This window comes from Caretta caretta, chromosome 8 (assembly GCF_965140235.1).
Source record: "Caretta caretta isolate rCarCar2 chromosome 8, rCarCar1.hap1, whole genome shotgun sequence".
In the NCBI taxonomy this organism is placed as follows: Eukaryota; Metazoa; Chordata; order Testudines; family Cheloniidae; genus Caretta; species Caretta caretta.
In genome coordinates, this window is record NC_134213.1 from 45,201,618 (window position 1) to 45,225,000 (window position 23,383).

The 23,383-nt window shown below is 50.9% G+C and overlaps 2 protein-coding genes across 8 annotated transcripts in view; one reads left to right on the forward strand and one right to left on the reverse strand.

Annotated features, from left to right (window-relative positions):
• Positions 1-3,478, forward strand: part of PDE4DIP (phosphodiesterase 4D interacting protein) — a 152,576-nt gene extending 149,098 nt beyond the window's left edge. For 5 of the 7 annotated variants that reach the window (XM_048861884.2, XM_048861887.2, XM_048861881.2 and 2 more), the window contains 3 exons: positions 59-105; positions 569-629; positions 2,289-3,478. In XM_048861884.2, the coding sequence (XP_048717841.2) occupies positions 59-105; positions 569-629; positions 2,289-2,434 (254 nt within the window). In that variant the 3' untranslated portion in view covers positions 2,435-3,478. The remainder of the gene's footprint in view (positions 1-58; positions 106-568; positions 630-2,288) is intronic. The other 2 variants (XM_048861883.2, XM_048861885.2) reach the window with 2 other exon arrangements.
• A 522-nt stretch (positions 3,479-4,000) lies between these two features.
• The window catches only part of PRKAB2 (protein kinase AMP-activated non-catalytic subunit beta 2), a 19,898-nt gene continuing 515 nt past the window's right edge, over positions 4,001-23,383 (reverse strand). The window contains exons 2-8 of the mRNA XM_048861895.2: positions 18,576-18,754; positions 17,557-17,723; positions 16,197-16,290; positions 14,879-14,999; positions 9,646-9,779; positions 8,796-8,864; positions 4,001-6,861 (exon numbers count right to left, since the gene is read on the reverse strand). Coding sequence (XP_048717852.1) covers positions 6,784-6,861; positions 8,796-8,864; positions 9,646-9,779; positions 14,879-14,999; positions 16,197-16,290; positions 17,557-17,723; positions 18,576-18,737 — 825 coding nt within the window. The 5' untranslated portion in view covers positions 18,738-18,754 and the 3' untranslated portion in view covers positions 4,001-6,783. The remainder of the gene's footprint in view (positions 6,862-8,795; positions 8,865-9,645; positions 9,780-14,878; positions 15,000-16,196; positions 16,291-17,556; positions 17,724-18,575; positions 18,755-23,383) is intronic.

The following is a 23,383-nucleotide window of genomic DNA, read 5'->3' on the forward strand; positions in this document are numbered from 1 at the left end:
CCTGGGGTCGGGAGGGAGCGGTGTCCATTCTGATCCCCCCACCCCCTTTCTGTTGCAGTGACCCAAACTCATGCCGTGCTGAGGAAAGCAAGGACAAACCTGGAGGTGAGTTAGGGCCAGGGCTCCTCAGGGGAGGCAGCAACACCAAGGCAAGGGGACTGAGGCTGGCAGGGGGGTGCCTGACTGGGGGGAGAAGGGTCCTAGCTCTGAGCTGACTCTGGGGAGTGCAGCAGGGCTGAGCTCAGGCTGAGCGGGAGGAGGGAGGCAGGAGGGGAGGGAGAAGGGAGCAGAGCCACTGGGGGGGAATGAGAGCTCTGGCTCTGGTGCGGATGGAGAGTGGGGGTGGTGTGTAGACTGAAGGGGAGGAGCCTGAGGGGGGTGCAGGGGCCTTGCAGGGCCCATCCTTTCCCTCAACCCCTGCAGTGGGTCCCTCCCCCTACCCCATCCCAGGGGTCTCTCTCTCTCACCCCATCCCCAGGTGGGTTCATTCTCTTGCCCTGTCCCTGGGGGTGGGGTCTCAGCCCATCCCCAGGGGGGTCTCTCACCCCATTTCTCTCTTTCTCCTGAGTCTCTCCAGAAGAGCAAGCCCCAGGGCTCCTCTGTCAAATCTCCTCCCTCCATTGGCACAGGTAACGGCCCAGGCTGGTGCACCCCGTGAGCAGCAGGGCCGCTCTGCAGAGTGATGGAGGGGCCTGTCCTCCTTGCGTGGCACGCGGGCAGGGAGCGGGGTCTGGCAGGTGCCATCCAGGGCTGTGGGATGGGAGCAGGGCCGAGGCAGAGGAGCAAGAAGCACTGTCCGTGCAGTGCTGAACCGCCCTGGTTGGGCAGAGCCTCTGGCCTTGCCCAGCTCCCATGGTGAGGATGCCTGCAGCCCCAGCCCAGCTCTGCCATGGGCAGGGCCCAGAGCCTAGCAGCGGCTGGAAGCGCTAGAGGAAGGCCTGCTCCCCTGGGAGGTGTGTCCCCCCCCCCACACACACACACTGGTGGTGGGTCTCTTTGGGCCAGGGAGGGGCTGGATTGAGGTGCCATGTGACGAGTGGGTGGGGGCTGTTAGGGCCTCCCCTCGCCCTCCCTTGGTCCTTCTCACGCAGACAGAAAGCAGGCCAGAGTCCAAAGTGCAGGCAGTGCGATGTTTATTGGGGTTACCAAGCAAGCCTATCCACACTGTGTCCACCAGTAAGGCTTTGCCCTTGTGCCCCCTGCCCTAGCAGGCTTAGTGCGCACCCCTGGTCCCACCCCTTACAATTTATGGTCATGTTCCGTTTTGGAGGGTCCTGAGTCTGGGGCCTTCGGTACCACCTCTTCTGTACCCCATGGGAGGGGTAGGGAGTGAGGTGGTGCTCCGGCCAGGGTCACCATTTCTTTGGCTTTTAGTGTTTCTTACCCCTTCCTCCCCCACCTCTCCTCCTGCCTGGTTGTTTGACCCCAGCTTGGGAGAGGAGTGAGCTCCCACCAACGCTTTACCTCTAGGCCTTATCTTTGCTCATTATGCTATAAACTGCATCTGGCTGTAGGCAGATGCAACACACAATGGCTTTGTTCACATCTGTTAGTAAGGACATAAGAATAACAGTCAAACAGACCCCAAAATTTTTGCTCTGGCAAATATACAGTGCCAGCACTGACAGGGCTGTGGGTGAGGCCTGGTTTGGCATGCGCGGAGCCCCTACGGCCCACCTCGAGCCTCCGATTGCGGAGCTCCTAGGGGGAAGGGTCCTGCCCCTCTTGTGTGCGGGCTGTGTCTGGGGTGTGGGCACCCTGCCTCACGTATGCGCCCATGCTCCTGCAGGGAACTGGGGAGGAAAGGAAGGGAGGGGAGGCTTTTTGCCCGCTGTGCAAATAGCTGAGTGGCTGGCCGTGGAATTGGAGGCAGCTCAGCCTGATGCTGGTGCTGCTGCTCCTCTGTGGCCACTGGGTGCAGAGCTGCCCACTGTCCCGCAATGGCGGCACTTGCAGGGCTGGGGGGAGTGCTGGCTGCAGCAGAGAGAGTGGCTGGATGCAGGGGAGAGCTGGCAGGGCATTCACGGCTGGGGGGCTGCCTGGGGGAGCATAGTCAGCTTGCAAGAGTGTCCTGGGTGCTGCTCTGCAGGCTTGTCTCTGCCATCCCTCTGTCCAGTCTGGCACCCCTTCCTCCTGCACCCATGATGCTGCAGCAGGCCTAGTGCTGCCAGCTGCTTCAGTGATGCTGGTTTGATGTGTCTGGGCTCCTAGCCCCATGTGGCGGGGGAGGGTAGCGTCTGATGGCTGACCACTCCCTATCTTCAGCCTGGCTTGTACTTTCTCTCCAGGGGAAATCCCGGTGGGCTTGTCCCAGCACCCCAGCCACGTGATCCTGGCCCGCCAGGAGCATAGAAGGAAGAGGAGCCACCCAGACACCCTAAAGCGGCAGGAGGACCAGAGCTGGCCCTGCTTTGTTCACCTTCCCAGCTCCTGAGCACCAAGCCTGGCTGAGATGGCTCCCAGGCAGGGCCCAGCAAGAACTGCTGTGCCCCCACAGCGAGCCCACATTGGTGTGTGGCTCTGGCGTTGAACCCCTCTGCATGGAAGCAAACTGTAGACTGTATTAGGCTTGGCCCCTGGGCTACCACCAGACCTGTCTCGTACCGCACGGCCAGGGAGCCATGCTCGTTTGATTAATCACTGTTAAACTGCTAGGAAATGTATCCGGGGTAACTGGCGAAGCTGCTTTCCCAGTGATTTCGCTCTCCCCCCAGCATGGCCTATCATCCTGCTGCCACACTCCCTCTGTTGTGGAACCTCATAGCCATGCGTGTGTGTTAGACCAGTACTCTGCCCCTGCCCCTGCCAGGGAGACAGGGTAGGTGGCCTCCATGCAAGCAGCAGACGGTGCAGGGTGCTGCTCCTGTGGCCTGGAGCATTTTGCTTGTGAGCTGTTTTCCTCCCAAGCCGGGTTATTGATGCAGCTGTTATTGTAGGGGTGGGAGGCTCCATCCACCCTGCTCTGAGGAAAACAAGCCCCAGAGAGCAGTGTGTGTTTATGCTGCTTGGCAATACAGCATAGCTTTGCCTGCAGGTCTTTCATGCTGGAACCAGTGCATAGCAGGGAGGTCAGGGTGCTTTCACCCTTCTCTGCTGGTCACTTCACCATTTGGCGATAAGCAATTTCTGAGGCAACATGACCAAAGTGTGAAATCCCTGTTAGCTAGAGCTGAACTGCTGCTGCCCCCCAGGGGCCCTGAGGGGAGACACACCCAGCTTAGGCCTGCTTTGGTGGGAACCATTTGTAAAGCAGCACTGGAAAGGGCCCCCCCAGCTTGGCCAACCTTGTCTGGGGTGAGTCTCTGCTGTAGGATATGTATATAGTGACTGAGTGTAACCCAGAGGGGAATGGGCTAAGGGAGGCCCCCCATGGGGCCAAAGTGGCTCCAACTTTGAGAAGAAATGAAGTTGTAAGAAATGCAGGGCTCCCTCGCAGGGGGAATCCTTAATAAACTTTTTTTGCCCATTGGCTACTGTAGATTTTGGCCTCCAAGGACCTTAATGAATAGTGGCATGTCAGTGATGCTGTCTCCCCCGCAACCCAACTCCCCTTCCACTGGAGCCCAGGCTGCTCCCACAGCTTTGCCAATGAAGGCTGCTGAGGGGCAGGCAGCCTCAAGGGCGCTGTCCCACATCCCCACACACCTGGCCATTCCCAGGGGGAGAGGGGTGCACTATCAGCACAGTGACAAGGACACCAGTGTGAAGAGCTTGCCCCCCTGCCCCAGTCTGGCTGAGTTTCCCCTGCAGTGACCTGCCCTGCATAAGCACGGCCTCCCTGCAGCACCTGCATAAGGCTATGCTGGCAGGAAGAGGAGAGTGTGGGGCACGTGCTCACAGGAGCAGCCCCAGCCCTGATACAGGACACACCCACAGCCAGTTTTGGCTCAGTACAGGCCAGGGGCCAGCTATCTCCAACGACACAAATGGCCAGCCTGGGTCCTTGGTGCAGCCCCTCTTCCTTGGCATGCAGACACAGCACAGATGAGGTCCCTCCAACTTCTGCAACAAACTTTATTAGTCACATTTTTGGGCCAACATCTTAGCCTGGCTTTACAAGTTACATCAAATCAGCAAGGGAGCCTAGCACATGTAGTGTCCCTCCCACCCCAAACCCAGGCTTGCACCCCCATCCCAGAGCCAGCAGCAGGCCAAACCCAGGGCATGAGAGAGCCCCCTCGCTCCAGCTACCAGCCATTGTGTTCAGCAGTAAACAGCTCTCCGGGCTGTTATCAGAAAGGGCTGAGGCGAACCTCCCCCCCACAGCGTCACTAGCCCTGTGCATCTGCTGCAGCTCCTGCGGGAAAGCACAGCCAGGAGCTACAGCACAGGCACTGACAGCAGGGCCTCCTAGGGCTTTTGCACTTGCTGCTCCAGCAGGGCAGGGCAGGACCGGGACCAGGGGGGTGCCTTCAGCTCGATGCTGGGGATTCCACCACCCCCATGCAGCATGCAGGGACCTGACACGCAGGCGCCAGCTGTGACAGCCACTCTGCATTCCTTTGCTGTGCTACAGGCCTGGGCCAAGACAAGGGGCTCAGCTGCTTCCCCCTTGTGGTAGGCTGAGCTCTCCTGGGTGTGTGACCCTAGCACCAGGAGACCTGCCCCTCTTAGGCCCCTGCCTCCAGGACTGGGGACTGTGAGGGGCTGGCAATTGGAGCCCGTGTCAGCATGTCCTGGTCCAAGCCCTTTCCTTTAGCCAAGCCCCAATGCCTCGCTGCAGAGTGGCAGCTAAGTGGCCACAACACCCAGACTCTGGGCTTTCCACCTTGACAGCAACAGCCCCATACAGCTTGGCAGCATTGCCTCACTTGGCCCTCTGCCCCCTGCAGCTGACAGGTGCTCACAGGGACAGTTATCAGGGAGCAAGCTGAGCCTCTGGCTCTTGGTGTGGCCTGAGGCAGCCAGCATCTCTCCTACCCGTTAGCGCTAGCACCAGCCCTAACAGTGACCAGACCCCGCAGCACAGAGAGCAAGAATTAATCAATCAATAGCCTAGAGCCAGTGCCTGCCCTTCCCAGCACCGCAGCAGTGCTGGGCTGACCTGTCAGCGAGCCCTTACTGCCAAGTCCTCCCCACCCCAAAGGGGGAAGAGGCAGCCGCCCCAGAAGGACGGGCTTGGCCCTGCCTCCTTTTCCCCTCTAAGCAGAAATTTCCCTCTTGGTCAGTGAGCACTATGGCCGTGCTGGTGTGACTGGGCTGGGCAGAAGCTGCTACTGCGTGTCCAGCTTGGCCTCCCACACAGGCATCTGTGGCCCTTCCAGGGTCCAGCAGAGCTGTGGCCCCGCTGGAAGCTGCTACGGTGCATGCACAGCCATGCTCATCTCACCATCACACAAAGCAACCCCCCCCTCCCCTGGAGCTACTCCAAGAGGACTGGGAGCCAGTGCTCTCCTTGTGACTAGTAAAGTGCAACGGCGTACAATGGCAGTGCCCTCTCCCCACCCACACCCGCAAGCTAATAGCTGAACCTGGCAGAGGCTTAGCCCAAAGGGCTTGTGACAATGACACTCACTAAACATTCCTCAGGATAAGTGAACCAGGGAGGCTGAGCTCAACCACCAGTGCTCCCCACAGAAAGAAGGGCTGCAGAGCCAGTGAGCTCTGTGGAGAACCTTGCACTGAAGAGTGAGAGAAGGGGCTCAGTGGGGGGCAGGCTGCACTGGGACCCTGGGAAAGCTCTTAGCCAAGATGGAACCAGCCACTTCAGCGCAATGGGGCAGGAGACTGTCGTCCCAACAGCGAGATCAGCTTCCAGGCCAAGAACCCCGGTGCATGTGAGAGCCTCCTGCCCAGACAGAGCAGCCCTGGCAGCTTCTGGCCACTAGCACTGCAGTTCTTCCCACAAAATATCCAGACTGGCACTTGGGAAACATGCGAGAGCTTGTGCAAAGGCCACGGACCCAGCAGGAGAGCGAGCTCCCAGGCTCCAGCCAACAGACATCTCAGCAGCTCAGGCTCTTCCTCTCAGGGGCACTAATTGCTCTGTCACAGCTGCAGTTCCTATGCTACACAGGCCAGGAGGGCAGCACTGAGCCCTTCTGCCATGGCCTAAACCTGGGAAATTCTCACCTCTTGGCCCCACAGAAGTCAAGGCTCAGCATTCTGGGGCCTAGGCCCACAGCTCGAGAGGGGTGGTGATGCCTGAGGCAGGCAGGATAGTGTGCGTATGTGGTGGTGGTGGTGGGGGAGGGGGGTTGGAACGAATCCTCTGACGCAGTGAGTGTGTGGTGTTGGAACTAACCCTGGTCTCTGCTCAGGGGAGCCAGGTGCACGTTCCAGTCCCATCAGCTGAGTGCAGGGAGGTAGGAAGCCAGCCCAGGCCTGCAGAGCTCAGGTGTAGACACCCCCTGCACTCTGCCCCGAGGCAGGCCATTCTGGAGGGCCTTGGCATGGGGTACAAAGGGAGAGTGACATGGCTCTGCCCCACCGCAGGCAACTGCTGGAGGAACTGGCCAAAGCCTTTACAGGCAGAGGGGCTGGGGAAGAGCTTTCAGCAGCTCCTTCCCTGCTGTGACTCCCCCGCTGGGAGTCAGGCAGCAGGCCAAGCCAGGGAACTCAGCAAAGCCAGAGGACTCCACAGAGGGAGGCTATGAAAGGGTCAAATCAAATCTCACCAACAGAATACTGAGGGAATAGCTCAGACACCCAGCAGGGCTGGGCTCATCCCCTTCCACCCCTGCCAGGTTCAGCTAGAGCCAACCACCAGTTCTTCGTAGGCCTATGGCCCAGTGCGTGCAGACAACGTGGCATTCCTCGTGTGCTACGCAGCGAGGCACACGATCAGATGGGCTTGTACAGCAGAGTGGTGACATACTTCTTCTTGTAGCGGTGAGTGGCACTGAGCACCATTACACCATCCTGCAAGAGAACAGAGCTGAGTGCTAGTTATGTGGATCACAGATGCACCACGGCCCCAGGATACTTCAGTGCCGGGACAGTTACACAGATGCAGTAAGGGGGAGAGACAGCTCCTAGCCAAGATCCGAGATGAGGAGAGTCACTGAGACAGAGAACAGGGAGCTGTTGCTAGCACCAGCAGTTGCAGAGACTGCTCTTGTGCTGGCTAGACTGCAAGAAGGCAGAGAGAAAGGTCAGTGCTAGGGGAGCAGAGGAATCCGAGAGCGGCACAGAAAGACGAGCAGAGACAAGTCCCTGGAGATAAATTCCAAGATAAATCCTGATGGCCATGCAAGGAGGCTGTGGATGACAGGAGGGTCTGGTAGCAGTGCTCTGGGCAAGCTGGAAGGCAGCAGCATCTGGCACTAGAGCTGTCGGAAGTTTTCCGACAAAAACTACACATCCTGGGAAAACGCCTATCGGCACAGTGAATCTGGCTGAATCGGTTACCTATTTAACTAAACACATGCAGGTCTCCCTACTCCCTCGCAGGGGGTGCAAAGGCAGAGTGCCAGGCTGCTCTGCCTCCCTGCCCCCAAGCTCCAGTGAGGGTGGGACAGATGAGAACCTTCCCTGAGAGCTGCCCAAAACGTTCTGCATTGATTCACCCCAAATGGAGTCTCTGGAAATACCAGGGGGAACTACAGGGTATCAATGGAAGTGACAGCGAAGCACAGCACCTGCAAGCTGTGATGAGCAGGGGTCAACAGGCACCTGGGACCAGTGGGAGGGGCTGGGGAGTTCAGGAAGACAGTGGAGCCCATGTGAGACTGAGCTGGGCAGACCGACAGAGCTGTGTTTGAAGCTGTTGCTTTTGCCCCAGAGAAGTGCTGTTCTCAGAGACAATAGTGAAAACCTTCCACAAGGCAAGCAGGGAGCAGTCAGGGTCTTCCAGCCTTCCAATCCCAGCCACCCAGGGTGACGGCAAAGCCCCCAGCCAGCCGCCTCGCCTCCTCCCCTCCTATGGCGCAGCAACAGCAGCTAGGCCAGCTGCAGGGACAGACTTTGGGAAGCCAAAGCCGCATGCACCTCACCATCAATCCCAGAGTGAGCCTTGCAGCTTCCTGCTCTGCCTCAGTCACTCAGCTCTGGGCTGGCACTCTGCCTGTTTGCCAGTTTCTGTATTGCCAGGGGCGTGCAGGGGTGTCTGTCAATTACGGGTTAATTTTGTGGGTTTGTTTACTGGGCAATCTCTTTGGCTGGTGGGCAGATTCCAGCTACCGCAGAAGCTCCATAACTCAGGCTGCGATGCGATTTGTACATAAGCAGGATTCAGACAGTTCCACTTTTCAGAGTGTGTATTTTAATAGGAAGGACAGAGTAGAACAAGGTTAGAGGCCAATGTGGAACGAGGGAGCCAGGCTGGAACTGGACTAGGCAGCAGGCCAGGGAGCCCCACTGCCTCTCCAGCCCCTGTGATCAGCCTCCACGGTCCTACACCCTGGTCCACCTTGAACCACTAAAGTTTGCCAGTGCCAACTGCTTCAGTGCCCCCTGGCTCCCTCAACAGAGGGGCTTACTACAACAAACTGTAGCCCACTTAACCCCCTCTTTTTGTCCTATGACTGCAGGGATATTAACAGGCCACTCTACCTGGTATGGTCCCTTGCAATATATGCTACCTATGCTAAACAATCTATTCCACTTTGCATTTAGCAGTGATGCTCCCTTTCCCAGACCTGAAGAAGGGCTCCGGGATTTCTCTACACAGCAAAGACAAACTTGCGGCTGGCCCATTGCAGCCAGCTCAGGCTGTGCATCCGTTTCATTGCTGTGTAGACTTCAGGGCCACACATCACAACACCCTGTAGCAGCAGGAGAAGATCATAAAAGCAGGAGCCTCTCCTAGGCCCTCACAGGTGAAGTAGGTACCCCGCCATGTGACCACCACTTACCTTAATGGAGAGTGCGTAGAGGTGGTTGAGCATGACATGGTTGGGCTCTGGTAGAAGAGCTGGGTCACACTAGAACAAGGAGAAGGGTCAGTTTACAGAGGCGAATGGGAACTGGGAGCAGCAGCCACAGACAGGCTCTCCATGCGGAAACAACTCGCAAACACCAACCCCAGGCCATTCTAGGGTGTGCAGGAATCAGTCATGTCAGTGGACATTAGACTTACACTCTGGATTTTAGCAATGTTCTACTGTCTAGAGCAAGGATGGAGCTCAGGCTTTGCACCACAGAGAGCAAGGAGCCAACACAGAGCAGAGGTACAGCCTGCTTTGACCAGCACACAGCGAGGGCTGTCTGCTTGGATTGAGATAGAAGACCCCAAAGTGGGTCACAACCTTGTTTCACTGGGTCACCAGGGCTGGCATTAGACTTGCTGGGGCCCACGGCCAAAGCCCGAGTCCAAGCCCCACCACCCTAGGTGGCAGGACTCAGTTTACAGGCCCCCCACCTGGGGCTGAAGCCCTTGGGCTTTGCCCCCCCCCCCCCCCCAGCTGGGGCGGCGGGACTCAGGCTTCGGTCCCCCATCCTGGGGTTGTGTACTAATTTTTGTTGTCAGAAGGTGGTTGCAGTGCAATGAAGTTTGAGAACCCGTGGAGTACTGCATGCTGAGATCCATGATGCCCTCAGGCTGTACAGGTACGAAGACTGCAGCAGGACATGTTGCAGAACTTTGGGGGGCACCCTCTTGCCACCTTTGCTCTTACTGCAGAGCCTCTTAGCATTCAGCACAAACTCCCCTGCTTGCTCCACACCCAGCTATGTGCCCACTCAGAGGGCGAGGCTGCTACTCACAGAGATGTTGGTGTCCTTGTTGAGAATGACTTGGAGGAGGTGAGGAGGGAGGATGGGTGGGGATTTGAAGCGCTCCTCCGGTCGATACACATACATTTCCTGGCCATAGAGTCCTGGTGGGGAGCTAGACAGGTCTACAAAACACCAAGGAGATGTGAAGGGAAGTGTCAGAAGCTTCATCACTTGAGACGAATTTAAGTGAGTCTGGACAAAGCTCTAGTGACACCTGCTGAGGCCCCCAGGCATGGACTAGAGGGACACAGCAGGGTCTTTCTAGCACTGGCTTCTTTAATTAACCCTGGATTGGCACTGGGCTGCAAGTCCAAGAGAGCAGACATGTGCAACAGAACATCTCAACTCCATGGCCTTGGCAACACCTTCTGCAAGCAGTGGCTTCCAATGGGGATACATCTAGGTGCCAGGACCATACTAAGGGGCTGCACTGAAGGGGTTATTTGAGAGTCACATTGCACTTATTTCCCACTCTAGCATAAGCCTCTGTATAACAGTGTTTTTCAAATAGTGCGTTGCGGCATGTAACACGCTGGGTTGCCTTGCTCTGATCAGCACCACCAACCGGGACGTTAAGAGTCCCATCAGGGGTGCTGCCCAGCTGAGGCAGGCTAGTGCCTACCTTTTCCAACACTGCACTGTGCCCCGGAAACGGCCAGCAGCGGGTTCGGCTTCTAGGCAGGGGGGCTATGGGGCTCCACACGCTGCCCCTGCCCCAAGCACCAGCTCCACACTCCCACTGGCCAGGGGAGGGGTGAGGGTGAGGCACCGGTGGGCGAGAGTTGCGTGGAGCGGCTCGCGCACCTCTGCCTAGGAGCCAGACCTGCTGCTGGCCACTTCCAGGGTGCAGTGCAGTCCATGGTGCCAGGACAGGCAGGAAGCCTGCCTTAGCCCCCCCCCGCTGCACCGCTGACCAGGAGCCACCGGAGGTAAGTCTGCACCCCAATCCCCTGCCCCAGGCCTGAGCCCCCCCCAAACCCAGAGCCCCTCCTGCACCCGAAACCCCTCATCCCCAGCCCAGAGCCCTTACCCCCTCCCACACCCCAACCCCCTGCCCCAGCCCCCCCCAAACCCAGAGGCCCTCCTGCACCCCAAACCTCTCATCCCTCATCCCCAGCTCTGTTGGGTTGCGGGCATAACTATTTTCTTCAACTGGGTCCCCAGAAAAAAAAGTTTGAAAACCACTGCTGTGTAAGATGTATCAGCAGCAGCAGATGGGCTTCTCAAATGATCTACATCAGAGGTGGGCAAACTACAGCCCGTGGGACCCTCCTGCCTGGCCCCTGAACTCCTGGCCCGGGAGGCTAGTTCCCGGCCCCTTCCCTGCTGTTCCCTCCCCTGCAGGCTCAGCGTGCAGCACCGCTGGCACAATGCTCTGGGCAGCCTGGCAGTGCAGTTGCAGAGCTGCGGCCTGACCCGGTGCTCTGGGCGGCACGGCTGTAGCGCCGCCAGCCATTGGTGCTCCAGGCAGCGCAGTAAGAGGGCAGGGAGCAGGGGAGTTCGAGGTGGTGGTCAGGGCTGTGCACTGGGGTTGGGGCAGTCAGAGGGCGGGGAACAGGGGGGCTGGATAGAGAGCAGGGAAATTCGAGGTGGTGGTCAGGGGTCGGGGCAGTCAGAGGGCAGGGAACAGGGGGGTTGGATGGGGCAGGGGTCCCGGGGGTGGGGGGGGCAGTCAGGAAGAAGAGGAGGGCTTGGATGGGGTGGCAGGGGGAAGTTAGGGTGGGGAGTCTGGGGGTGGTCAGGGGACAGGGAGTGGTGGATGGGGCAGGAGTCCTGGGGGAGCCATTAGGGGCCGAGAAGTGGGGAGGGGGTGGTGGTGGTCAGGCCACGCCTGGCTGTTTGGGGAGACACTGCCTTCCCTAACCAGCTCTCCATACAATTTTGGAAACTGGATGTGGTTTCCAAAAAGTTTGCCCACCCCTAATCTACATGATTCGCTGCTGCAGGACTCCCTGACACATGACTGAACTACCAGTAAGTGATCCCAGGTCAACCTAGCACAGCTGGCACCTGGAGAGGTAACCCAGTGATCTTTGCTGCAATGTGAGCACAAAGAAAGTGGAGGTTTTCTACACAGATTACTACTAAAACAATTAACTCTAATCCTAAACCAGCCAGACGCTGATGCACAATGGAAGCTTCTGGTCCCAGCAGGGCTGTAAGATATATAGATGTCAAATATGTCTTAGATATATATTGATAATAGGTTATTATTATAGCCCTCTCTCTGCTTATCTACCCAGGAAGCAATCACCCTATTCTCCCTCATCTTCACAGCGACCAGGATTACCACCATGCACCCCCATGCAAATCCCAAACTGGAGCCTCCTCATGGAGCAACAGAGCATGGAAATCAATATGCACATCACCACAGGGGAACATCTTGTTGGGAGTTTCAATTAAACTAAAGGTTGAATTGCACAGTTCCCAGGAAAGGAGAGTTCCTAGACAGGAAATTCTCATGATTTGCATGTGGTGAGAATTCCCATCTGACTGGAAATTAAGAACCAGAGACGTGTGTAGAACGCAAATTGAAATCAGCTAGGAAGCTTGTGACCAAAAAAGTAGATAGCAACTCCCCAACGTGTAACTTTGGAATATCAAAAGAAATCGCTTGAAGAGGGAGAAATTCCAGTCAATAGTCTGGGTTAGTACAGAAATGCATTATTTGAAATGAATCAAACATAAAAAGCCTCCAATAAGAAAGAGATTGAAGATATTTGTTATATACAGGCACCATCTACTGGATACTAACAGAGGCGGAGAAACCAAAAGCTGAAATCTGAGCACTAAGACTGGCCAGTGTCAAAAAAAAAAAAAAAGTTTTGGCCTCCTCCAGTGGACCCCAAAACAAGGCATATAAACCTGAGGCTACTGTATATACCTGTAATGCATGGCTAGAAAGGGTTAAACATCCTGCAAAATAAATAACCCATAGAAGACATGTGGGGAAGATAATGTTTGTGTTTTTGTATGAGTAGGGTCAACAATGTAATCAATAGTCCCTGTCTATGCTGTATTCTGATCATTCAGAGGTCAAAAGAAGATCCTATCATTTAAATGAATTGTAAACACGGGATATCTTGGCATTCATCTCTCTTTGAAATGTACTGTGAATGGTGGAGGAACAAGCAAATGGCCTTATATTAATTCATATAGCTAAATACCGGTGATGGACCTCCTTCAAAGTCATCCTAATTACCTTTTTGTTCCCCAAGGAAATCCCAACTTGTCAAAGAGGACATGAAATTGTATAAAAGATCCTTGGGTTCTGATTCTGTCATCTCAGATCTACTTAGGCTTCGTCAGGGGAAGTTCGAGTCGCAAGACTGAGGTCCCAGTTATGCTGGTACGCCCTGAATGTGAGATTTGGACATTGGACTATGAACTATTTGCAACTTCAAAGCTCACCATCTCTGCTATGAATCTGCACTTCAGTGAATTGAACTCATGTCTGTATGTATGTTGATCTTTTAACCATACTTTCTCTCTCTCTCTCGTTTTTTAATAAATTTTAGTTTAGTTAATAAGAATTGGCTGTAGTGTGTATTTGGGCAAGATCTGAAACATTCATTAACCTGGGAGGTAATGTGTCCAATCCTTTGGGATTGGTAGAACCTTTTCTTTTATATGATGAAATAAGATTTAAAGAAATTTTCATCATATTTGACGTGGGTACCTGGATGGAGGCCTGAGGCTGGATCACTTTAATGGAACTGTGTTGTTTGGACATCTGAGTAACCAGTAAGGTAATAAAAAAGCTGTTTTATGCTGGCTTGGTAAATCTAAGTACTGGAATATCCACCAGCTTTTTGGGGTTTGGCTGCCCAGTTTTTTGCCATTCACCCTGAGTGACCATAGGTGGCCCCCACTAGGGCCCCGGTCACAGTACCCAAAGCTAGCTGTACCCCTGTAGACACTCTCTCTCCCACCCCCCTCTCCAGAGTTACAGGACAAAGCAGTTGACTAAACCCACAAAGAAGCTGCAGAATCCAGAAGTGCTACTGATGCTTGGACCGACAGCATGGAAAAGACTCCCCCCGACCCCAGGGTTACCGGACTAAGAAGTGATGAGATTGTATTTCAGGGATTGTATTTCTTTCTGCTCGTTAGCATAAATGACAGAGTTACCTTGTTAGGTCCACACTCTTTTTAGTGAGACCTCAAGTAACTATATTTTGGCATTTAATGAACTAATGTTATATGTATCTTCCCATTTGTCAACTCCACAAATTGGCCTAAGAGACTTAAAACAACTTTAAGCAATTGCGCTTGATATTTTAAACTAGAACCCCTCATACCAAACAATTCCAATAGCAGTGACCACAGTATGCCCTAGGACCAGTGCACTCTTATTCCTTGGAGAAGTCCCAGAAGCATGTTCATGTGGGTGAGATTCCGTGGCCTGCATTGTGCAGGAGGTCAGACTAGATGATCATAATGGTCCCTTCTGACCTTAATATCTATGTATTACAGAGACTAAAGAATTGATAACTGATGATTGTCAGAAAATATCAGAAGAAATTTTGGTGATTTGTATTGTTCCTCACACTGGTTTATGTTAATTACATGACTGCATGCGTATTTTGTGTTCAGTACATGCCTAAATTATTGCTTGTATCTACATTTGGTTGATAAATTGTTGATTGTCCATTTATGTGGTTCTGGGTGAATTAATAAACTGCCAATTGGTTAAAAGCACCAAGTGTCCTGGTTGGAGAAACCCTGTCCAAGGTAAAAGTGATAAAATTAGTAAGCCAGTGCTCCTTGGACTCACTAAAAAGGGGTTATCCTAATTAAATTCCATTCCAACACTGCCATAATGCTTAAAATTGGCAAATCTAGTGTGTTAGATTTCAGTTTTAAAAAACTCTGGCACCTCAGCACCTTCACACAACTGACCCCCCCATTCACACTCATAAGGCTCAGATCAGACAACTAAATCACTCGCACTTACAAGACACTCAGACAGCAAGCTCTTCAGAGTGTGTGCATTGCACAGCATTGGGTCCTTGGGCAATGGTGCAATATAACAACAAACACTACTTCTCACAGCTGCGTGTCAGGCACCCACGCAGCTGTCAGCTGGAGTTCCAACTCAAGGGGCTCATTCCCCTTTGGTGAAATCAGTGTCATAGGAGCTCTGAGCAAGTCTTGAAGGAGGAAAGAGGCATGTGTCACAGTCAATGTCAGCATGCACGGAGTGCCATGAGAAATTTACCTCGACACGAAGTCTCTGAGCTCTCCAGAGAATCCACCTTTAATGCATCAAATACCTCGAAGTCAGACTTCTTGACGTGAATCAGATTGTTAATGGTGCCCATTTGGCTGGTGACCACAGGCTGAAATGAAAAGTGAAGACAGTGATCTACCTCCTACCTACCTACATCCCCTTCCCACTGACACACTCACACTCTTCCTAGCCCTCTCTCCCCCACCTGCACATGGACAATCACACATCTCATTTATCTATCCCCCTGCTACAGTAGCACATACATCACCCATCCGTGTGTCAAACCAAGAGGCAGAGGTAGAGCAGATAACCCACAAGAGCTGCCCAAGGCTCAAGAGACACTATGTTGAAGAATGCCCTGCTAGACTCTGGGATGCAGAAGTTTCAGACTCTTATCTAAATACAGGAGCTCACAGGCATGCCTCATTAGCATTTTCTCACTGTTCACACCCTTTCGCTTTCCAATTACTCTCAATTTTGGCAATCTATGCAACTCCACCCCCACACTCTGCTTTAATAATCCTCTTCTGTAGGCCCATCCTCCTACCAGCAGATAACTAGATTACTATGCTCCCCCTTTATCAGCTGTAGGCATCACTTCTGAGTGAGAAGATTAAGGGAACCAGATGCCCTAGTCTGGGTGGTTACACTGAAACTGGTTGAAAGGAATTCTGGTCCCCAACTGCCCCTTTTAACACTGTTGAGGGTCACCAGATGATCTAGAGTAGGGTTACATGATCTGTTTGAGCATGGAGCTAGGCCCCAGAAGGAATAAATCAGTGGAACTGGTATCTTATTTCCCATCCCTACCCCTCCTCACCCTACAATGTTCCCCGATCCCTTCCTGCTCTCTGCACCTCTGCCCAGGCAATGTTAAAGAAAAATGCCTTAATTTTAATTTCAAACCCAGACTGCTGCATGAGGGACTCAAGGCCACAGGGAGGAATCTGGTGTAATGCTAGTCCTAAGAAGCAAGGGGCTGGGACATGGAATCAAGCGATGGATGCAGAGAGGCTATTCCATTAGCTACATGCACAGAAATGCTTATGGGGTGAAACAGCCTCAACGTGTTACCAGAGTATAGAGAGGAACAATCAGTGCCGCACGAGTCAAAGCAGGGTGACGGCTGCTGGTGCTGTACCATCCTAGCCAATGAAAGAAAATGTTACAGCAGAAGCAGGGAGGATAGGCTGAACTAGCCTAGGGCATGGGGTGCACACTGCATTTCTGCAGCGCTGAGGCAGCATACTGAGCCTAAGAGGAGCACTCACTTTGTCTCTGGGGAGAGAAAACAGCTGAGAGTTACCTCTGAAGGGTCATGAACCCACTGGCCATCCACAAAAAACTTGTACTGGTGCTCGCCCTCGGGCAGGTCCAGAATAGCAACAAAATCATTGTGGCTGAAAGGAGAGAGGAGAAGAACAAGACACAGTGTTGTTACAGAAATAGCACCGCAGAAATTGCTCTTCCACAGGGTCACCGGACACAGCAACGGTCCCAGATAGTTCGAGCCTCCTAGTGCCTAAGCTCAGCTCACACAGTACTGATTTGGAGAGCACAGACAGAATTCCTGCAGTGCAAAGACAGCGGCTCTCAACCTTCCAGAGTCTGATTTTCCTTGAGTACCCCCAAGTTTCACCTCACTTAAAAACTACTTGCTTACAAAATCAGACATAAAAATACACAAGTTTCACAGCACACTGTTACTGAAAAATTGCTTACATTCTCAGTTTTACAAAGAATTATAAAATAAATCAATTAGAATATAAATATTGTACTTACATTTCAGTGTATAGTATATAGAGCAGTAGAAACAAGTCACTGTCTGTATGAAATTTTAGTTTGCACTGACTTCACTAGTGCTTTTTATGTAGCCTGTTGTGAAACTAGACAAATATCTGGATGAGCTGATGTACCCCCTGGAAGACCTCTCTGTACCTTCAGGGGTATGTGTACTCATGGTTGAGAACCATTGTGCTAAGAGACACTCCGCATCGAGAGACATCTCAACACATCACAGACCAGTCCTACCCCACCCACCTACACCTGCCCTGTACATTCACACACAACCTGAACCAACACCACACACATACAAATGTATGCACTGGATGAGGGCATGCTTGTGGCACAGCGTGGATAATTAAGGAACTTGCCAAAATTTCTAAATTCTACCTTAGAATTGTTTCGCTTGGACTGCCCCAAGCAGTCCCATAATGCCACTGGAAGATATGCTTGGAAGAATCCATATTCAACGATCTGTAGTTCCATGTTGACACCAAAATCATCTGCCCAGATTGGTATAGAACTGGGGAAGTTAGCATGGTTTTGTTACCAAGACTAAGTCCTTGAATTAATTGAACTGATTTATTACTTCTTGAAGATAGCAACGTCTCAAGTGGAGTTCAGTTTTTGACACTGTAGACTTTATAACCAACTTTATTTCACTTGCTGTAATTTTGTTGATTTTCAAAGCTATTTTGGCTAATAAAACCATAAAAATTCACCAGTCCATACTTCAGCTAAGGAACACAGCCCCGAAGAACAGTGAGAAATCTAGTAGAGGGAACTGGTTAAATATAAAACACTTTGGTTAAATAATTTATCACCCCTCTTCCTCAAGTTATTGCGACTTGCACGTGCAAAGGCTTCCCAGAGAGAGGAAATACCTTTTGATGAGTGGGATCTTGGCACTCCAGTTGTTGAAGGACCCAGAGATGAAGACCTCCTTGCCTCCATCAGCCCAGCGGATGACAGTGGGACGAGCCTGCTGTGAAGGCTTTACTGACTCTTCCAGATCATGCTGCCATGACATAAACTCCTTCTCCCCAGCAAGCTGCATGAAGGAAACAAGAGCCATCCCACAGCCTAGCCAAGGTGCAGATACAGCAGGGATCAGGGCTGGCTCTCCAGTCACATTGTTCCCCCATAGCCCTTCAGCACACATCAGAGCAGGAGCAGCGCAGATTTTCCAGCTCCACAATGCATCACAGATTACTCCATTTGTTGCCCCCCCCCCGACATCTACTCCAGTGCTTTGACTTCCTCTCCACTTCACACCTCCTCTCCACTGCCCTCACCAACAACCTCTGTGTCCAAGTCACAAGACCCCTTTGCCACCTCATGGATCTAGGCACTTACACAGCCCTCCTTGCTGTAGAATCCAAATGCCTCCGTTCCCACATTCCTTGATCTATGCACTGTCTTCAATAGGAGGATGACCCCCTTCTCCCCTAGACTCTGGAGTCTGAGATGCAGCATTGCACCTGGCATTACATTATTATTGCTCCACTTCAGACAATAGAGCTGAGAGAATTTACCCCAGCTGAGGACGTGCCCAAGTCATTTCCTGATTTCTCTGTCCAAGCTAAATGACAGCCTTTGCGTTGTGTCCTCTTCTCACTCTATTCTCTGGACCTTCTTCTAAATGGGCCCCTTTTCCTGCTACCCTTTGACTAGGAGCATTCTATACACACTGTATCACCCCTAAGCACTAACTGTAGCGGGGTGTATTGTACACACTGCAAGGTAATTAGGCACTTACCAAATAAATAAATAAATAAATGACAAATGTCATTGACTCAGATCTGCTAGAAAATGAGCTCAGCAGAGCTGCCAATATGGTGACCTGTATCATTGGTTATTATCCTGTAAGGATGGGGAATAGGACAGAGAGTCCAGCCCATACCTTGGAGTCAAGGGTGCTGAAAACATTGGGGTCATCAGTGCTGCCCACCATGATCTTGTGGGGATGATCCTTCGTGGAATGGGTGCTACTGGCTCCATCGGAGCGGTGAGATTTGGAGCCATGGCGTTCCCCAGACAGTCGATCACTAGTGGTGTTTCCCATGGCAGCTCTGCACCTGACTGAAGGAAAGAGGAGAAAACACAATGCCCCAGTGCCCACTACATACCCACAGGCGGGAAGGGAGATCTCTTGGTTTTCCAACCCCCCGCCCCCCATGTCAGCGTAGATTGATTTCAATCCATCATTTAAGTTTTTCAAGCAACAAAACACTTCTGCCAAATGAATTATTTGCATGATGGTTAGTGGAATTTCTAGTCAGAATACTAGAACAGTTTTGCATTAATTGAAAATAATTATGTACCACAGCCAACAGAGATGTATTTTTAGAGCATCTTTCACCCTGAAGGATTCCAAAGGGCTTTGCAGACTGCACACAGAAACCCTACACCCAGCAAGAAAACACAGCCACACAGAGTGAAGGTAGCAGCTGTTTGACAGCCTGCAGCAACACTTCTCGTTATAAACTGTTGTGTAGGGAAGAAGAATCCTGTGCCTAACTGAAATTACAAGGAGACTTTAAGGAGACAGAATGGAATTACCCAAGATGGAATTTAGCTGCAATGTTCTGGCCAACACCGTGGTGCCTATGAGAAGCTTTACTATAAAAGGATGGGGACGCTGATACAGCACGGGCATTTACTAATCATTTACCAGCCACACCAACATCAGTTTCAGGACAGGAGCTGAACCACAGCAAAAAGCGGTTTGCAAAATTGACTGTTTTGACTTATAATCACTTAAAATCTCTCTTCTGTATTCATGATAAATGAAGGGGGGGGACGGGACAGCTCCCTTTTATGGACACCCAGCCAGCCAGCTAGCCAGCTATAAAATCCTTCTTAGTAGCTGTTCTCTACTTGCTTTACCTGTAAAGGGTTAAAAGTCTCGCTGCTATGCACAGGTAAAGGAAGTGAGTGGGCACCTGACCAAAAGAGCCAATGGGAAGGCTAGAACTTTTTTTAAATTGAGAAAAGACTTCCCTTTTGTCTGTCTGTGGTTGTTCTCCCAGGGAGAAGGGGACAAAGCAGCAGTTATGTTGTAAGAAGCTTGGGCCAGGTATGAAAACCCATCAGTATCATACCTAGAAACTACTAATTTGAAACCCCAGATATGTAAGTAGATCAGGAAAAGTCTAGGAAGACGTGATTAGGTTTATCTCTTATTTCTTTACAGCTTGTGGATTCCTCTGTGCTAACCGCAGGTGCTTTTGTTTTGCTTGTAACCTTTAAGCTGTTCTTCAAGAAAGCTATTCTTGGTGCTTAATTGTTGCATTTGCTCTTTTTTAAATCTAGCAATAGTCTGAGTACCCAGACGTATTTTCTTTTAATAAAATTTACCTTTTTTAAGAACAGAATTGGATTTTTGTGTCCTATGAGGTTTGTGCACATGTTGTTTAATTAGCTAGTGGCAACAGCTGATTTCCTTTGTTTTTCTTTCTCAGCTCTTCCCTGGACGGGGGGCAAGAGAGGGGTGGTGGTGGTGTGTGAAAGGGCTTGAGAGTACCCCACAGGAAGGAATTCTCAAGTGCGCCTTCCTGGGCTCTCAAAGGGGTTCTGCGCTTGGATGGTGGCAGCATTTACCAGTCCAAGGTCAGACAGAAGTTGTAACCTTGGGAGTTTAATACAAGCCTGGAGTGGCCAGTATTAATTTTTAGAATCCTTGTGGGCCTCCACCTTCTGCACTCGAAGTGCCAGAGTGGGGAATCAGCCTTGACAGTAGTTAATAAGTTTGTTTGTTTATTCTACCTGAAGCAGTGTGTTTGGTTTGAAGCATGTCAGAGACTCCACTTGGGATAACAAGCCTTTGTTAAATTGACAAACTCATATAAGCTTGCAGCATTCAGCGGGCATAACTGAACACTGCAAGATGGAGGTTCCTAGGGTTGTGTCTGGGACCGGAGATATTGGCTAGTTCATTCGGTTGCACAATCCAAGCAGTGGCTGGCCAAAAGTGATCACTCACATAGCTGGGAACAGCTTACATGCTAGAGGCTGTGCATGGAACAGCCTGGGAGTGGGGTTTCTCACAGTGGAGCAGGGTAAGGATGGCTCCCGGAGTCGAGGATTGGCATGACCTAACTGATCACCAGTCCAGATAACATGAGGGGAACACATCTTCTTGTAAGAAACCCAGCAGGCTCAGCAAGTTGCACAGATCTCTTCCATTCTCTGACGGTCATCACACAGATTCCCAACAGCTAATTACTACAGAATTTTTGCTTTACCTAGTTAATTTTACAGTGCCATTCACATGCCTTGAATTCTACTATGTTGACAATCACAGATCTGCAGAGCAAGTCATGGGGACAGCAAGCAAGGAATACTGTATTATTATTGGTGTTACTGTAGTGAATAGAAAAGGAGTACTTGTGGCACCTTAAAGACTAACAAATGCTCACGAAAGTTTACGCTCAAATAAATTGGTTAGTCTCTAAAGTGCCACAAGTACTCCTTTTCTTTTGTGGCTACAGACTAACACGGCTGCTACTCTGAAACCTGTAGTGAATAGATGCTTTCCCCACAAAATTAAAATCTTCACTATTTGGAGAGAGCTTTGCATAAAAGACAAAGTTACACGTTGACACTGGAGTTTTTGAAGAGAAGCTACATTTAAGTTGTTAGGGAAAACTATCTTTTAAAAAAAAAAAAATCTTTAGATTTCTTCACAAAGCAAAAAACCCCACCCAATTTACTATGTAGTTTTATAGAAAGTGACAAGGTACAGACTAACACTGATATTATTATCTTTAAGAGACTTAGCTGAATCACCCTACAGAGCAAGTGAATTTTGTTACCTACATACCTGGTAAACAACAATTACATGACTTGATGTAACAAACAACAATAATAATAACAAACAGCAGTGAGAGAACATAGACCTGTAGTCAAACACATGTCAAGACAATTCAGGAACAAGCAGCTGTAACAGGATATTGTACACAGAAACAATATGCACTCGCCACGTTCAAGCATCCTAGGAGCATCCTTGGACATTAACTCTCACTTTGATATTATAAAGCTTTTAAAGGGGGAACAAACCAAAAAGCCAATCAATGAATTGCAATTTAGGGAGAAATTCTAATCTCTCCAGGATTAAGACTGAAGCAAGACTTCCACCAAACTAGATTTTGACAGTAACTTCATCAAATCTATCTAATCCTACTGGAAATTTCACAGGAATTAATTTATAGGAAGGCAGAATTTTTCAGGAGATATAGGGTCCAAGATGGAAATGTGTTATTTTTTTGACTCCGCATAACTTCAAAACAGTTCAGATTAGTAAAGCCACATTTGTTCTAATAGTCAGTCCATCCCTTCTTTGTTATTAATAGTCTCTACATACAACTGCCTCCAGCCTGTTTTGGTGAGGACTATTTAGTTCTCAAGTGCTATTTTCAGGTATTTACAGTGTAAGGACATTTCTTGGTGTTCTGAACACATACCAATTTCAGGGATCTAGGAAGCATATGTAGCCCTGACCTGCAGGTTATAAAGCTCACACAGAGGACAAGCTTGTGCAGAGTTCCTAAGTATGTCCTGAATTCTATTTCCATCTCTTCCCCTGATTAGTCCTAATACTATTTACCCTTATATACCACTTTACAAACACTATTTACTTAGATCTCACTATAGTGCACAGAAGTAGATGAATGAATGTTTTATAGAGCACCAGTTGCTGTGATAAAAGTAAAGGTTAACTACCATGAACCACAATTACCAGACAGGGATGACTCAGAAAGCTTAAGGCCAACATTTCCAGACATATCAACTGTGGCTTTGTCTACACTAGAAAGGGTTCGCTAGTGTAATTATACAGGTACAGTTATACTGGCCAGCCCTCCTAGTGCAGTTTATCCTAGCAAAAGTTCTTCTGTAGCTATATCTTATCGTGATTCCTCAAATGAAACATGCTATACTTTCAAAAGGACTTTTTGGCATCTATAACTGCATCTATTCAAAAGCTTTTACCAGCATAACTATGTCAGCAAAACAAAACAAACCACCACACCCTGACTGACATAGTTATGTCAACAAAAGTTTGAAGTGTAGACCAGGCCTAAAATTGGGTTTCTACTTTGAAACATGCCTGGATGCTCAGATGCTGAGCACCTGCAGCTCCCAGAGGCATCTGTACAAGTGCAGCACTTCTTAAAGTCAGGCTCAAGGTATCTCAGTTTGAGCACCCAAAAGTAGCAGGAGGTGGTTGCAGCACTGTCCCACCCCATGCACACGTTTACCTGCCCCTTTGCCCTATATAGATGGATGAGCCTCCTTCCATTTACCTGCTTTTACAGCCCCCATCACACTGGTATCTAAGCAGCACAAGCACTCAGGAGACCTGGGTTCAAGTCCCAGTTCTGCTGAAGGCCTGCTGGGTGACCTTGGGCAAGTCACCTCCCCACTCTCTGCTTCAGTTTCCCCATCTGTAAAAGATACTGACCACGTTTGCAAAGTGCTCTGAGGTGATGAAGAATGCTAGATAAGGGCTAGGGATTGTTATTAATGAGTTTACCCCCCTGTGAGGTGAGGAAAGGCAATCCCAGGTGGGGCATGGAGGCCCAGAGACTGAAGGACTGGCCCCAGATCACACACCCAGTCTGGAGTAGAGCAGAGAACTGATTCTTATCTCATACCCCAGGTCAGAGCTTCATCAACCAGCCAACCTCCCTCCTCCAGGCCTGGCCACCA